General features: G+C 42.3%; 1 protein-coding gene across 1 annotated transcript; it reads left to right on the top strand.

The window, feature by feature from the left end:
- Positions 1 to 289: 289 nt before the first annotated feature.
- On the top strand, positions 290 to 16,166 carry ccdc191 (coiled-coil domain containing 191). Its single transcript, XM_079576048.1, has 17 exons — positions 290 to 605; positions 7,818 to 7,856; positions 7,929 to 8,064; positions 8,165 to 8,314; positions 8,391 to 8,569; positions 8,662 to 8,885; positions 9,344 to 9,485; positions 9,554 to 9,744; positions 9,857 to 10,106; positions 11,675 to 12,090; positions 12,544 to 12,635; positions 12,946 to 13,028; positions 13,474 to 13,575; positions 13,689 to 13,832; positions 14,564 to 14,716; positions 15,104 to 15,258; positions 15,708 to 16,166. Exons 1-17 carry the CDS (start codon positions 537 to 539, stop codon positions 15,847 to 15,849), a joined length of 2,667 nt encoding a protein of 888 aa, XP_079432174.1. The 5' UTR covers positions 290 to 536; the 3' UTR covers positions 15,850 to 16,166.
- Positions 16,167 to 16,287: the final 121 nt, after the last annotated feature.

The raw sequence follows: 16,287 nt of genomic DNA, 5'->3' as shown, positions 1-16,287 counted from the left end.
TTACCTTGTGTATAGAACTTGCTTGTTTGCTGCTCGAAAAACTACAAGTCCATTAAATATGTCGTCACATGAGCGGGCGCAGTCAAAATGACGTAACAGAACTTTAAAATGAGATGTTTTGTATTCGCATCGGGGTTTTTTTTAAGGCGTGTGACCTCTACAAATGACAGTAGCCAAATGCACACGATTTTTTTTTCTTTTGTAAGAGAAAGAAAAAACTTTTTTGTACGCGTAGCTGTTGCTATGGTTACCAGAACACGCAATCCACCATCAACTTGGGCTAGCAAAACAAGGCAGCCTCCGACAAGCAGAATGCGGCTAATAATTGCAACAATAATGGAAGTTTTCATGGTAGTTTGTCATCTTAAGTAATTACATTTGATTTTCGTTTGATATTGACTCGAATAGTGTGTCGTTTTACTTGTTTAAGTACCTCGTGTAACTTTGGGTTTAACTTTGTAGCTAACTATTTTTAAAGTTTATCTCCGCTAAAATGACTTTACGTTTTAAGTTTTGATAAAAAGTGAAAGCCAGACATGGCATATAACGGACATAATGCGCATCTGTTCCGGTGGAAGACGTTTGGAAATAAAAATGTTGAGAAGGTAAGATACACGTGCCAATTTAATGGCAACTCCAATGTTATACATTCTCTTTTATAAATCCCCAGAGTTTGTAATTATTTGACGTACATAATTGATTTGTCTTATTTGCCTAATTAATTTGTGAGATAATGTGTCACTTCACAGCTCATTCAAGGAGGAGAAAAATCATAAATAGGTGATTCATCAACTAGGGGCAAATGACTGTGCGTGATGGAAATGACGTTACAGAAAAAGTCCCCCCATAAAAGCATCAGGATTTAATCCAGTATGAACATACTGCGTGTTCACAGTGAGCTGAGTCAATTCAGGGCATTTACTTGGTGTTTTTGTCCGTGATGGAAATAGCTGTGAAGGGAATGACACATTTTTATAAAAAAGTATGTATAATCTCCAAATATGTTAGCAAGCTTAGCTCAGCTTTAGCATTAAACATTACATGTACTAAAAATACACCAACTGAAAAAAACTTTTTTTGTGGCTTCAAAATAAATATGAGCCGTTTGGAAATGACGACCAAAACGTTTTTTCTTCATTTTACTGATTTTACTCAGTTTTAGCTTGGTTTTAGTTTTGCTAAATGCCTAATAAAGGCCATGTTGATGGAGCAGCCCTGTGACACAAGCTGTGGCTGCATTTAAGTGTTAAAACATAATATTGTGAGAATATTTTTTGTAAAAAATATATTAAATTATGATATTTTTGATTTGACAATTTATACAGTTCTCCAGGATCAATTGTTTTGTAGGTTTTCTGGTGATTTGATTCCTGGAGGATCCAAGAGACCACCATGATGGAAAGTAAAGGCGCCATGCTGACCACTCATACAGCAACCTGGTCACTTCGAAGTTGAACACACATATCAACTTTTTTAAACACATTAAAAAAAATGCATAATGCACCTTTAAACAAAATAACAATTTCTTGTGGATTTATGATGAAAAAAAATATGGTCAGCTCCATATTAAATTTTGTGTTATCATCGGTTAAACAGGACCAAGGGACCAAATCACTTTTCAAAGCCAGATTTAAAAAATAATAGAGCTATGGAGATTTTTTCAGAGCTCATCTTAATGAGTACTAATTTTGGGAAATGAAAAAAAAGTCCATCCATCCATCCATTTTCTTCTGCTTTATCCGGGGCCGGGTCGCGAGAGCAGCAGTCTCAGCAGAGATGCCCAGACTTCCCGATCCACGCACACCTCCTCCAGCTGTTCTGGGGGGACCCCGAGGTGACACCAGGCCAGCTCGGAGACATAGTCCCACCAGCGTGTCCTGGGTCTTCCACGAGGCCTTGTCCCAATAGGACATGCCTGGAACACCTCCCGTTGGAGGCGGCCAGGAGGCATCCGGAACAGATGCCCTAGCCACCTCAGCTGGCTCCTTACTCAGCTCCCTCTTCACCACAACAGTCCGATACAGTGACCGCATCACTGCTGACACCGCACCGATCCGTCTATTGATCTCACGCTCCTCACTTGTGTACAAGACCCCGAGATACCGAGTCCACTTAAGCCAAGGACTCTAGTATAAAAAAGGTGTTTTTCGTATATATCTCACCCAAAAGCACTTCTACAGTTTTGAGAAAGCTGAAACAATCTCCTCTTGTAATGTTGACATAATAATTTTGCTGTCATGTGCGTTATGAAGTTAAAGAACAACTAACCCCCAAATCAACTTTTTTTTCTAGCTAAGTTGTATAAATGGGTATCTTATAGTGTTGTCTACGTGTATATGTCACTATTTTAACAATTTAGTGCAAATTTGTTGAAATCCTGTCTTTGTGTCCCAAACCGTCTGTGTGGCGCCATCTGCAGCGAACTGTCGGTACTGCATTTGATTTTTTGAATTCGGCACCCAATTAGCGGAGGGGAGAGAGATGATGTCAGGAGGCGAGAGATGATGTCACGGGCTCTGCCGCTCTGGGGTATAAAAAGGCTCAGTCTCGCTCACGCCCCCGTAGCGAGTTGGTGTTGGAATAACGAGAGAATATTTTCATCGATTGTCAGGTTTGCGATTAGTTGTCATAGCATTTAGGTAGATTTTATTAGGATAGCTTTTTTATTATAAATAAGTGTATAGTTTTAGTAGTGTTAGTTGTTGAATATTGTAGTTGTAATCACTAGTTGCTTTTATTGTTAGATTAGTTAGCTCAATTTAGCTTAGGGCGTTTGTTAGTATTGCTTTTAGTGGTCTATCGTGTATAATTTAATTGTTAGTTGTTAATTGTACTGTGTTAGGATGGGGAGGAAGTGTAGCGTAGTGGGGCTGGAGTTTGCAAAGACCATTTTACGTGCTGATTCCTTCGCCAACTTCACCGAGGTTGAACTGGGCTATGCTAGTCTTCTGCGTTTGAAGAGCGAGGCCGTCCCCACCGACACTCCTGCCCCGCCAACAATGTGAGGTGAGTGAGAAAAATAATGATTTACCCATTTTGGGTTTGGTAGTAATTGCATTGATTGTAGCTGCTGTAAAAAGAGGCACTTGGTTCACTCTGTCCCGGTCATTTCTGTCAGTAGTAGCTACTTTGCTCACAGATTGAGTCATGTACAGTATATAGAATTTTTATGTGCACGTCAGAATAGATCGTTATTGTAGTATCTCAAACAAATTCGCCGGTTTGGCCTCTGATAACACCAATCACATGAGTCGTGTAGATCTGTTGAAAAAATATGGCGTGTAAATAGACTCTGCAGCCTCAGCTCCAGGCGACGTGTCCCGCACTCGCTCACTGTGGCTGAGGAACAGCAGCCACCGGTTATAAGCGCGTCTACTCGCTGCCCGGGGCAGCCTGCTAATGCATCAGTCTGCAAAGTTACGCCAACACTGCGCAAATGTGCACGAGTCTGAGCACCAAACTAATCTAAGTTTGACATGACTGTAGCTTTTGACAGTAGCTACAAGCTAGCCTGTATAGCTAACGTATAGCTAGAACGTACTGTGTGTCGGAGGCTAAACTGACCCGCTCCGTGCGCGCTCTGCTCCCGTTTGATGCTCGACTGCGGTCAGTGAGGAGAGGGCTGACCACTCCAGGTGGACCGTGTGGTCAGTGAGGAGAGGGCTGACCACTCCAGGTGGACCGTGTGGTCAGTGAGGAGAGGGCTGACCACTCCAGGTGGACCGTGTGGTCAGTGAGGAGAGGGCTGACCACTCCAGGTGGACCGTGCGGTCAGTGAGGAGAGGGCTGACCACTCCAGGTGGACCGTGTGGTCAGTGAGGAGAGGGCGCTCACAGATGTGAGCTGTTCTTACGTGGTTTCAGAATCAGTATAGTTGTTATTGCCATTGTTGTTGAACAGGTTCACAAAATAGGATCAATTCTGATAATTATGTTCATGTTGACAAGTTTTCTGAACTGAACCAAAGTTTACACCTATTTGGACGCAGCTATTCAAAATGCCAAACCATTTGGAAGTTTTTAGTAGCCGACTGTAGCCAGAATTAACCTGATACAAATATTTGGTTGATCTGCTATAGGGTGGCATATTCTGAAGTATATCCTAGGTTGTATTCCTATAAATCATCAATACAAACAATGTGTTTGCATGTCACTTGTGTGTGCACTTTATAAATATTATTTATTGTTATGTTTTCAGCCAAAAGTGAGCAGAGAGAAATGTCCAGACTGATCCAGTCATTACAAGGCATGCAAGTGTCCAGGCCAATGTGAAGCCGAGCAGGCGACGCAAAGGTGAAATCTATTTATCCTTTATACAGTACTGTCATTTTATGTATAAAACAGTCTACACTTTTGTTTTTTTATATACTGTAGTTAGACACAAGTTGTGTAATTACTGCCATTTTAAACGTGTTTTTTTTGTTTGTGTTTTGTACAGCTACTCAAGCCCGGACCGCTTACACAAGCGTCGGTTGTGGGACAGGGGACCTGATGGAAATCCCTCTTCCTGACAGTCCCAGAGCAGCCTCTACACCTTTAAAAAGGAGAAGGTGTGAGGTGTCAGCGTCTGACCCCAGCTTCCACATCGATGACAGTGCCAGCACTGTGAACTGTTCAAGGTACAAAGAAAATCTAGAGTTTTAATTGAAAAAATATATACAGCGTCCTGGTTTTTTGAGGGATGAAATATCCTTTATTTTATATAGCATTCCCACTGAAGTCCCTCCACACAAGGACAAAAAATATATTGTTCTTGAGGACCAACTGCTGGAGCTGTTTAGGCGATGTCCTGTCTGGGTCACTCAACAGTGTCCTCGCTGTGAGTTCTCCAGTCAGTGGTCCAGTCAGCCCATGGTGAACAACATCCCAGCTGGAAACCTACAGCTCTGTGCTGTTCACCAGCTCATCCTTTAGCCAGATTTCAAAGGCACTACAAAAACATTTTGTTTTTCCATATATTATCCGATGATAACAGATGTTTTAATTTTATAGTTCTTGGGGGCCTTCAATATTCAGGGACTGTCAGAGCAGTGCTTCTACAGGCATCAGGCAAAGCTCCTCATCCCTACAGTCAACTGGCAGTGGAAGCTGGAGCAGGATGACCTCATCAGGGAGGCTCTTGAAAGCGGCTCTGTGTCACTGGGCGGGGACATGCGGGCAGATTCACCTGGTAAATACATTTAATAAACATTTATCTGAAGTATTAAAAGTCAGCTAATGTATAACTTGCATTCATGTAGGACATTCAGCCAAGTATGGCAGTTACACCATGATGAATCTAACGAGTAACAAAGTCATTGACATCGAGCTAGTCAAGGTAAAACATTACAATACAAACATAAATATGTAACTTTGGATAACTGTGCATTATGATAGAACTCATATTCTTATTTTTTTGTCTTATTAGAGCAATGAGGTTGGAAACAGCGTGTGCATGGAGAAGGAGGGGTTTGTGTTTTGTGTCCCAGAGATTGGAAAAAAATGATGCGCTGGGCCAGAAAAGGTGAACGGAGGAAATGACGAGGTGGAAGAAAAGCATTGTGAACCATCTATATGAATCATCTCTACTGGTCACCATCAAAGGCTGTGGCTGAGTGGACATCTGGGCAACTACATTCAGAATGTCCACGGAAAACCCCCTGTCCCCTCGCTGTCTTCACAGGCCTTTGGTTGGGGATGATGCAAGAGTGTGGCCAAAATCAAGTATGTGTAATTACAACTACTCCTCCCAATATCTAATTTATATTGATGTATTTACACTTCACATATCAATTTATTATTCTTTGTAATTCTTTATAATTCTTTGTAGGCACAGCAGCATGCGAGAGACTCTTACTCTTTTGTTAACACCACGTTTTTTGAAAGATTAAGCTAAAATAAGCCCACAATACCACACTTCAAATATTGAGGCATTCCATAGTCTGATTCTCTCACAATAGTCTGGGCCTCTTATTCAAAGGAATGCTGGCCAGGTAATGATTCCTAAAGGTTCAACAAATATTCACTAGTTATTTTATCACTTTGAAATGTTTAGAAAATAGATACTGCATATTAATGTTTATTTGTGAAATTTTAGGGTGCAGGTTGGTGCCTTGAATTTTGATTTAAAAAAGGCAAATCGTCATAGTGTATCCAAAATTCAAGCGTGGAGACTACACAGTGAGAGCCATGAAGACCAGAGCTACCTCAGGTATGTCACATTAAAAACAACACAACCAATGCTTTTACAAGGACAAATGTTTTGTGCTTTGTTTACAGTCTACTTTGACCAACTAATGGCCCTGCTGTTTGAAAGTGTGGTCGAGGATCCTCTCCCATATCAGGAGCACACAGACAAAGGACCTGTGCCTGAACCATTCTGTGCCCATTGGACAACGTAATAGATTAAAATCAATGTTTCATGCAAGATTTAATTGTGGGCAGTAAAAAAAAAATGAAGCCTGTATATGTTCTGTCAGATATGTCACAGGAAGGTATATGCAGCACCACTGTTTCTAGAAGCTGAAAACTTACTGCATGTATATTTATTACAGTTGGTATTGTATAACATAACCAGTCAACTTTGTCTGTTCAATTTGTTTATTGCACACATCTATGTAGGCCAAGTGAGTGGCACATGCAGCTCAACCTCAAGTGAAATGTGAGCTGTAAGTTTGTAGTAAGTTTTACCAAAGAAATTGTGCTATAATTTGGAAATTGCACTGTTGTAAGAGCCAGAAGTGCAGAATCAAGTACTGGTACAAAACAAGATCTATAATTTTCATTAATATTTCAATATTCAACTAAAAAAAGCATACATATAAATACTTCATTATAGTCTTTACTCTACAGTGTCATCATTCAGTGGTAGTTTAGTGTATGTGTTAACGTTGGTTAAACCTTTTAGTTCACTAAATTTAGTAATAGAAATTACTTCAGGCTATTTACTTAGGGCTAACTGGCTCTTTGGGTTCACAATGTTACAGTCAAGCCTTTAGAGAAACATGACCTGAATGATTCTGTCTCACATCTTCAATGGCAAACCAAAAACAATTTCAAAAAGACAGTGTTCCTGCTCAATAATACAGGCCTACATTTATTTATTTGATATGTTTTGTGCACTTTGCTGTAAAAAAAATAATAAAAATCTTTGTAACACAAATAGCCACGTCTCTATATCACACACTCTGCTGAGGACACTGAGATACATCTCCCATGTTAACGTAGACCACAGCAAAAGTCTACATCTAAAATAGATCGGTAAATTCTGAAGCAGCCAGGACAGTTACGTCCCTTAGCTGCGATGCTAACGTCGATCGAGCTCAATGCTAAGCCGCTAGCTTTGTAAATGACAGAGGAATAAATGAGCCAGCGCCTCAGGTACAAGGCCGCTGTCTGCCACGATGCCCCCCCTGTGTAGAGAGAGCTGTCGAGCTGTCCCAGTGGAACAAGTTGCTAAATAAGTTAGCTCGCTGGAACTCCATGCTCCCATGCTCGGACTTTGTTTACGAGGAGCGCTGCAGGTGCAGCGTCGAAGTCAGAAGCCTCAAGCCCCTCCCACCCCTCACCCCTCCCGCGTGCCCCTTAGTCCTCCAGGCAACGCCCCCTTTCTGTTGAGATTTTCAAATCTGAGGCTCTGATACTGAGGCTCTGGAAGGAGGGGTTAGTAGCCCTTTAATATGAGGGCTTATGTGCAAATGTTTTTTCACACATTTTGAACACTAACTCTCTCCCTAATTTGCACAGCCAATATGCTAAGCCTTTGAAGTCATCTACCGGCTGACAAAGATCTGTGGTTGTCAGACTATGTAGTAAGCATATGTTCACACTTCTTTTCAGAGGCACTTAAAGGATCGTGATATTGATCAGTGGCGAAAGGTAATTATAAACGTAAAATGTGTTGAAGGCAATGCACAATATCTATTTAAGACATTATTTCTTTTTAATCAGCGGGTAGAAATGGCTTCCGAGTTTGCTGTGTCTGAAGTTTTTTCCCTCAAGAAATCCCATATAAACTCCCCTGACCTGGCTATGCCACTGCAAAGCTCCGCACAGTTAAAGGATCATGATGATGCTTACAGTGAAGGTAGGTCATTGGTGTCTTCACAAGTGCTATCCCTGTAATAGAGAGCTAAAGCTTTGCAGCACTAGGCTCAGCACTGATAGTGCACTTGTTTTGTTCCCAGCTCAGGCACTTTTAGGCGATTGGCTGCACAGTAAATTGCGGCTGGAGCTAGAGTTGGATGATGATGACCTGGTGTTTCCTGCTGAGAAAAGCAGTCCTCTTGCAATGGAAATATCTACACCAACACCCCTAAACTACAACAATTTTGATGGTACACAATAATCAAAAACTTCCGTTGATTCTAAAATAAGTTGAATTACATACTGTATATTGTTTTCTTGAAAAAGACATGTACAATAGTTTGATTAAAGAAGAGGAGAGCAGCACCATTGACAACTTCCTACAAGAGCTTATGGAGCAAGAGGTTCTTGACTCTGCAATGATGGATCAATTAGCAACGGACGCTGGACAGACAAGGAAAAAGTTCAGAAACCCAGCTCTCACAATGGACGCAAGACACAAGCAGGTACCAGCGTCAGTGATGATATTATTCCTAAAACTGCAGATTCTCTAGCCCTGAGTGAGTGACTGCCTAATTGCTTGTGATTACTTCTGGAGGTGCGGGAGAACAAAGCCCGCCGTGAGGCTGCGAGGCAGAGGCAGCAGAGGGATCAGGAGACGGTGCAGGAGGCCAGGGAGCAGGCCAGGAGGAGGGAGAGAGAGCTGGAGCAGCAGAGGAGGCTGGAGGCGCGCAGACAGGAGGATATGCTTCAGCAGGAGGTGGTCAGGCTGCGGCGGCAGATGGAGGAGCGTAGGTGTGCCCAACAGCTGGCTCGACAGAGGTATGGTTTCTATGGCAACCGCAGGCCTCTGATGAGCACTCCCCTATATCTGAAATTACCCATCTGCAGCTTGATTGCACCGTGTGTGATCTTTGCTTATCCACCTTGACCGAGCACCCACCATTGTCCTCATGTCCCAGAGGGGGAAACATAAGCCCCTGGGTAGCACTATAAAGCTGTTGTTGTATAAATATGTGTCAGCATTCAATAAACCAGCCAAAGCTTTTACCACAGCAGCATTTTGTAATAGCACGCTTTGCAGTTACATTGAGCGCTCAACCATCTGTATTCTCCAAAATCTTACACTATTACAAATACAACAAATTATAATGCAGTTATGACCTCCAAAGTACAATATGTGAGATAATGTATCAGAAAACAATTTGTCTGAGTATAATGTTTGGACTTTTGAACTCACAAGGTATTTTATTGTAATCTCGTCCGTGTTTATTCCACAGGGATAGAGTGTGTGCTGAGAGGGCAGTTGCCGAGAGTCCACAATGTGCCCCTTGGAATCCCACAGCGCCTCAGAAACAAAACCAACAACATATACAGAGAGAACAACAGGTTCAAACTCTGCTTTATATGCACAACATTAAGGTATGGCTACATTTCCACACTTTTTAAATAGCTCATCAAATCTAAGAGCCTTACCCTCTATGTTTTAGTGTCTGCAGAGGCATTTTACCGGCTGGTTTTCAGTCGTGCTGAACCAAAGGATCCGCATGGGTAAGGCCAAGACTGTGTGTGAGTGGAGGAGAAAGCTGAGAGTGTGGCGGGCTTGGCGAACGCTAGTGTGGCAGAAACAACAGCAACGAGAGGTCGAGAGAACCGAGCTGGAACTACGAGCTGAAAATAGGCAAGATAATTGATATGATATGAACAGTTATAGTCGGTATTTTGGATAGGAATACAGAAATAGACCTTTTAGGTGTATCATGAACTCATCCTCTTACTGTCTTTTCTTTTAGATGTCACCTTTTGGCTGTGCAGAGTGACAAAAGGCGGTTATTGCGGCGCTGCTTAAATGAGTGGCAGGTGTGGAGTCAGATGGAGAGGCAACAGCGGAACCTTTTGAGCCAGCAGCAGGAAACTCGCCGCAAGATGGCCGCCTTAATCAGCGCAGCGACGAGTGGCAAACTCAGAGCTACACAAAACCCAAACTGCCAGGCAATTCAGACTCCAACAGAGATAGCCACTCAGTCTCAAACAGTGCACAAGGTGAGCACAGACCGTTTCATCAAAATTAGTCAAAACTCGGGAAGAAGCAACAAGTATGCTGTCTAATAGCCTAGGAACAAAAGATTTTTGCAATCCTTTATCGGTCTTGAGGTGGAAAAGTTAATATTTGATCAACGAGATGATGGAGAGTAGCTTAAGGGCCTAAAGGATCAGACCAGTATGGGGCTGGAATAAGAGGCTGAGGCTTGAGTCCAATACAGTCACGATATGGAATAAAATATAAATCGTGGTAAACGTTATGTCATTTAAAAGTTTGCACAACACTACAAGTCAGTGATAAAAAAAAAAAGTAAGTCCACATGAAGTCTCCAGAGTCAAGGTCTTAAGCTCATTTATTCCACACTTGCAAAAAGTATAAACTTGCTGGAGTGACCAGCGAGCCCGAGAGCCTAGAGACAGACCGTGGCTGCACTGGCGGCGACACAATGTATAATTCATTTGTTATATAAAGCAAACAACTGTGGAATCGCAATGGTCACCTCAACAGGAGTTCGAGGTTACATCCACCTGTCTTTGATATTCTGATGATTCTTTTCTGTGCTTTAATGCAATAACAACAAGACACAGCACAACACACATTAGTTAAAGTCAGCAAAAGAAAAACTAAAAAACATTTACCACATCTTTTTGCAGCCTATTTGAATTTACCTCCCCCCCAAACATTGTAGGTGATAAACTGTTGTGATGAAATTTGAATCCCAGTAATATGTTGATATGAATTTTGACGTTTTTAGCTAGGAACCTTTTGTCCAATCTGGCCCAATGTATCTATTATTACATTTACATTACAGAATTATCCCTGCAGGGTCAGAGCTTAGAAAAATCAATTGTATCTTAGTGGAATCTGATAACACTGTGGTGAATCCTTGAACACTTACTTTCTTACATGCAATCAATCCTTGGCCAAGTGACATTAATAGGGCATTATTTTCATCTAGTAGTCTGCTATAAATAACCATCAATGCTTAGATATAACCCAGGGCAATTGTAGCCATGGTCTATATTTCTATAAGTAGCAACGCAAAACTAAATTAGTGATTTATTACGAAACGGATGACTGATCAGTGATCCTCTTACCAGAAAACATTGTCTTAAAGGAATAGGCCACCATTTTTCCACACTGTGATATATTCTTACCTGAGCTTAGACAAGTTGATACGCACCTGTCTGGTCTTTGTGCGTGCCCATGAAAGAGCAGTAGCTTACAACTTCACCCCTGTTTGGAGCTATTGTAATATGCTGGGAGAGGCCAAATGCTAACAACATCTTTGGTCATTTTGCATGAATAAATACTAGACAGGTACGTATCAACTCGTCTAAGCTCAGAACATATAAGAACATATCTCAGTATGTTGTACGGTGTCCTGTTCCTTTAACCACTGCCACTTCCCATTATAATGGTGTTGCAAATGCTGATAACTAAGGTCTGATCAGATTAGATCTATTTGTGTAAAGAATAATCAAAATTAAGTTTAGTCACAGAAGTGATTCCTAAGGTTATAAATTATGGTGTATTTATTTCATAGATCTTTTTTATTTTTCTGCAGGAGGTTCATCAAGGAGCAGACACTGCAGCATCTCCAGTACATCAGGAGAAAAACCCAAGGGCCAACGTGGCCCCCATGACCCAGCCCACTGAGCCTTGGCAGATCAACCGTCAGCATGTGGCCCCCTCTGGAGCCGAGGTCCGGAGGGCATTGCAGAAAGACAGCAGTTCATCCTGTCTGAGAAACCTGGCTACACCAGGAGCCCGCTTCGAGCACAGACACAGCACGCAACAACAGATCATCTCACAGCAGAGGACGCTTCTGAAAGAACAGCAGGACCAAATAGCACAACTGACGCAGCAGCAGCACGTGATGGGCTTAGAGCTGGAGGTGCAGAAGACAATGCAGCGCATTCAGCTGGAGAGTGCGTCAAGCGCCAAAGCAAGGATGCATAAGTCTGAGCCCACAGAGCAGAGGTACGCTCACTGCCTGTCCTGCAAATAATGTATGTTACATTTAACTCCAACTCCTGGAAATGACAAGAATCACCTCTGACAAAACCGCAGCGAAGTATATCTGTGACGCAGAAGTAGTTATGGTTTTCAAAGCCTTCTCCCTCTCCAATGTATGGAAAGCCTTTTGCACAGTGCATACATAAATGTTCTCACACTTGACTGCTTGAATTAATTATCATTTCAGCTTGTTCATTATTATTTCGCTACGAAAACTGAAGAGAGAAAAGAAATAGTTGACGAGAGGTGACAACAGTCTATAGTTACATAAAAATGCTATTTGCACCCTTTGAAAGAGTTCAGCAAATAGCAGCTAATTTAAATTCATGACTTAGATGTGCTTTGCGTGGACACCTGTCTGAATGCAAGGGTAGTAAAGTCAATGTTATGACAGACCTTTTTTTCACTGTGTTTCAGGGCGCCAGAGGTTTGCGGACAACTTGACTTACCTTATGGCTCTCAGAAGAAAAATGTCACGCGGCAGACTTGCCCTCATCCAATTATTGCGGGTTAGTCTACAAGTGCTCAAAATGTAATAGTGAACATTATAAGGCGTACTACCGTGTATGTGTAGCAGCTTATCTCCTTGCAAACACATGGACACGTCTTTTCCAGCTTGTCACTATGAAAGAAAATTGTTCTGACCACAAGCCTTCAAATCTGTAGCACCGCAACAATCGCAGCTCCTGTTTGTTTACCTTGACGTTTGACTTTGCTGTTGAGAATGCGCAAGGCCAAACAAACCTAGGATGTTCATGTGGACTTGCAATACACTGGAGTCAAAGCAGTGCCATGTGCTAACCCTTCCTCTGTTTGAAGCTATGGAGGTGCGAGCTCAACAGCGGGCAGAGCGCAGAAAAGAAGTCGAGGAAATCAAGAAAAGAAAAGAAGAGGAGAAGTTGGTGAGATGTTTTTTTTTATTCAGTGAAAAGTGCACTTTAGATGCGTGTACAGTTTTAGCGCTTTTCTTTCTCCCTACCATAACTTTGAGGTGTGTGAAAGGCCTTTTTTTCGGGATGCACTCTTAATAAAAAGGCACTACAAATCCCTCTTAACTTAGGTGCGTATCAGGAGACAAGCACAAGTTTTACTATATTTGAACTTGCCATTCCTCACCTAGAGATTCAAGTCAAGTAAGGCCTGCACGAGCAGCAATTAGGATACCATACCTGGGAACACAAATCGGTCATGCTTGTGAAATACAAACACATTTTGGGACCTTTGGGAGAACAGTGTCTTGTAAAGGGAAGGAACTATTTTCCAGCTGAAATGAGCACCTGATCCTTTCAAGGTTTTGGCAGAACTTGTCATAATGTCATTCCTAATGAAAAAAACATGTCTTTTGAGGCTGAGATGAAAGAGGCGGTAGAGCGGCGGCAGCGAGAAGAGGAAGAGGAGAGGCGGAGAGCGGCAGAGAGAAGAAAAGAGGAGAGGAGACTGGAGAGAGAGGTGGCTTCTCTTTCATTCGTAATAATAAATGGCACTTGCACAGTAAGATATGAGTTAAAGTAAGGGACTTTAAGACTGAGTGACATTTGTGGCTGCACTGTGGCGCGATGCAGAGGGAAGAGGAGAAACAGAGGCAGCTCAAGAGACAACAGGAGCAGATGACCCAGGCCCGTCAACACTACCATCAGACACTCTTACTCCGGCGGGGACTAGCTCCGTGGAAAGGCCTGGTTCAGCTGACACATGCCAACATGCAGGTACAAGACCCATGCTGCCAATTTCAACTGTCATCAAGCTTTTACACACGACACTAAGTCAGAAAAACATTTAACAAAACAGGAACGCACTTTTTGATCCCCGTCTTTCGTTGACACATGAAATCCCACCATTAAAAGTTTGGAAAAGCTTCAGGCGTTTAATTTCTTCATGGGCTGCTCAGAATAAGAAAAAATCATAAAAGCAAAATGAACGTGATTGACTGCCAAGTTAGACAATAAGGAGATGCGGTGTTGTTCGTACTTTCCGCTTGGAGGTTAAACAGAAGGTACTGATGATCACCCTTTAGCAGCCATCAAATGAGGCACTCTAAAAATGAGCCACAATTCTCAGCCAGGGTGATGTAACAATAGCCATTCTCGTCATGTGTTTATTATATATACCATGTTTGTTAGAAGTGACATACAATAAATTATACAGACTTGCATCGAAGTCCAAAAATGATCCTTTTTGAAGGAATAAAACCACAAAGCAACTTCTTAGCATGCTCTTGGCACCTGCCGTCCTCAGTCTCTGGCTTTGCAGATTTATTATCACACACTCACTTCAATATGAACAGCTAATCTTTTTTACTGCAATGTCCCTCCGAGATGCGAGATCCTGTCAAACACTCCTATTCATTTTCCACGCTCCATTGTTTCCACATTGGCACACTTAACTATGGACGCACTTTATCAGTGAGAATCAACGCAATTCTTTTGTTCCCTGCCAGCTGGCCCAGAGTCACCACAATCTCTCCCTCCTGAGACTGTGCACACTCCGCTGGCAGCAAGCGGCAAGAGAGTCCCTGTCTGAGAAAGAAGCTTCTGCTGACCAACTGCACCAGCACTTTCTGCTTCGAAGGAGCTTAGGCAGTTGGAAGAGAGTGAGTATGCATCCGCACAAAGCCATGTACAGTCAATATTGGCCACTGCCTCTGCCAAAGCTGCAGGGCAACACCTTTTGTACTGGCTTTGAGTTGAAATCTATAGAGCAGAAGTGTTCAGACTTTTTCTGTCGCTACTTAAAAGTGCTGTTTCATGGCTTAGACCTGTTAAGTCACAACCTGCGCAACAACATGTCTTATCTGTGTGATCAGAATGTGATTTTAATACACATTCTTAATAAACGACAGAGACAGACACAAAAGCAAGGTCCAAATTACAGCCATTAGTCTGAATATAATACAAAACTGTTTTCACGTCCTCAAAATGCAGTGTTCATTTCAGCCGTTGTGAAATACAGTACAATACACTACAATACACTCTTCTAGTTAAAGGATTGGCGAATGATTCAGGAGGAGAGAGCAGAGCGTTTCTATCGTATTCGCACACTTAGGAGGGTACTGCTGGCTCTGCAACATTTCGTGACCCGGGAGAGGCGGCTGGAGTGGGACCGTCTCGAACTGGCGGAGGAGCACAATAGCAGGTCAGCAAACCATGACTTTCCCATATGTTTTAGGGCAGTTCTGGGGCTCTCAGTGATGCCGTTTGGAAATGTACATACTTCAAAAGTTATTGCAATGCAGAGAGCAACAGAGGTTGTTCAGTAAACCTGTGCTACAAATTCACTGTATTGATTTTATATCAAATTAATTTGCACCAAATCTTACAATTGCATATATTTGTCCATAACGCTTGACTGGCCCTGTAGTCATTGTACAGTAGAGCCTTAATTCCAATGTTCATAAGGTTGTTATGTGCCCACTGTCACTGAGTTATTCCCAATGCCAGCTCAAGCTGCCACTGTCAATAGGCCCCAAGTCACTTCATGTCAAAAACCCATTAGATCTTGTTAACCTAGAGGTCCATATAATTTCGTTCCTCGTTGCTCACTGACTCTGTTCCCGCTTGTCTCTCTGTCTGGCTGCGCTCCAGACGGGTGTTACAGCGATGGTTCCTGGCCTGGAGGCAGCTCCCGTTTCTACTGCGGAGGGAGAGGGAGAAGGAGCAACGTCGGGAAAAGTTAGTGCGCAAAGTGGCTGAGGTTCTGCCTGATTTCTGCTTCCATACGTCATAGAGCCCGCGCAGAGGTTGTCCTGCCAGCACAACACTTACTGATGCAAAAACTAACTCAAGCAAGCCCCATAATGTGCATGCAAATGTGCAGTTTTTAATATAGAAATAAAAATGCAAAAGACCTCTATATAAACGCTCACAAACCAGGAACTACCAGGTTGTTAAAGAATAATGCCTGTGAGGACCGATACAAGCAATTTTGATAGAAAGCAGCATCTTATTTTTCTCACAGACTTTAATTTGCATTGATTTACTTCCTTTTCTGTCCTTTGTGGTTTTACAGAGCTGTTAAATCTTGAAATGAGTATGAAGCCTCTTTAAAAAAGTTATTTATGTCTTTGTCTATCTAGATTATGAATGAAGCAGCATGCTGTAAAGAGCTAATTATCTTAATAATCTGGTGTGTGCTCGATAATAAAGAACTATGACACATTTAATG

This window comes from Gobius niger, assembly GCF_951799975.1.
Source record: "Gobius niger genome assembly, chromosome: 18".
Lineage (NCBI taxonomy): Eukaryota > Metazoa > Chordata > Actinopteri > Gobiiformes > Gobiidae > Gobius > Gobius niger.
This window is presented reverse-complemented; position numbering and strand designations above follow the sequence as displayed.

Bases quoted from the DNA above. Each gene is read 5' to 3' on its own strand.
- ccdc191 (XM_079576048.1), top strand. From the start codon at position 537: ATGGCATATAACGGACATAATGCGCATCTGTTCCGGTGGAAGACGTTT. The intron at 8,315-8,390 runs GTACACAATAAT...TTCTTGAAAAAG, and splicing joins AAACTACAACAATTTTGATG to ACATGTACAATAGTTTGATT. The intron at 14,717-15,103 runs GTGAGTATGCAT...ACACTCTTCTAG, and splicing joins GCTTAGGCAGTTGGAAGAGA to TTAAAGGATTGGCGAATGAT.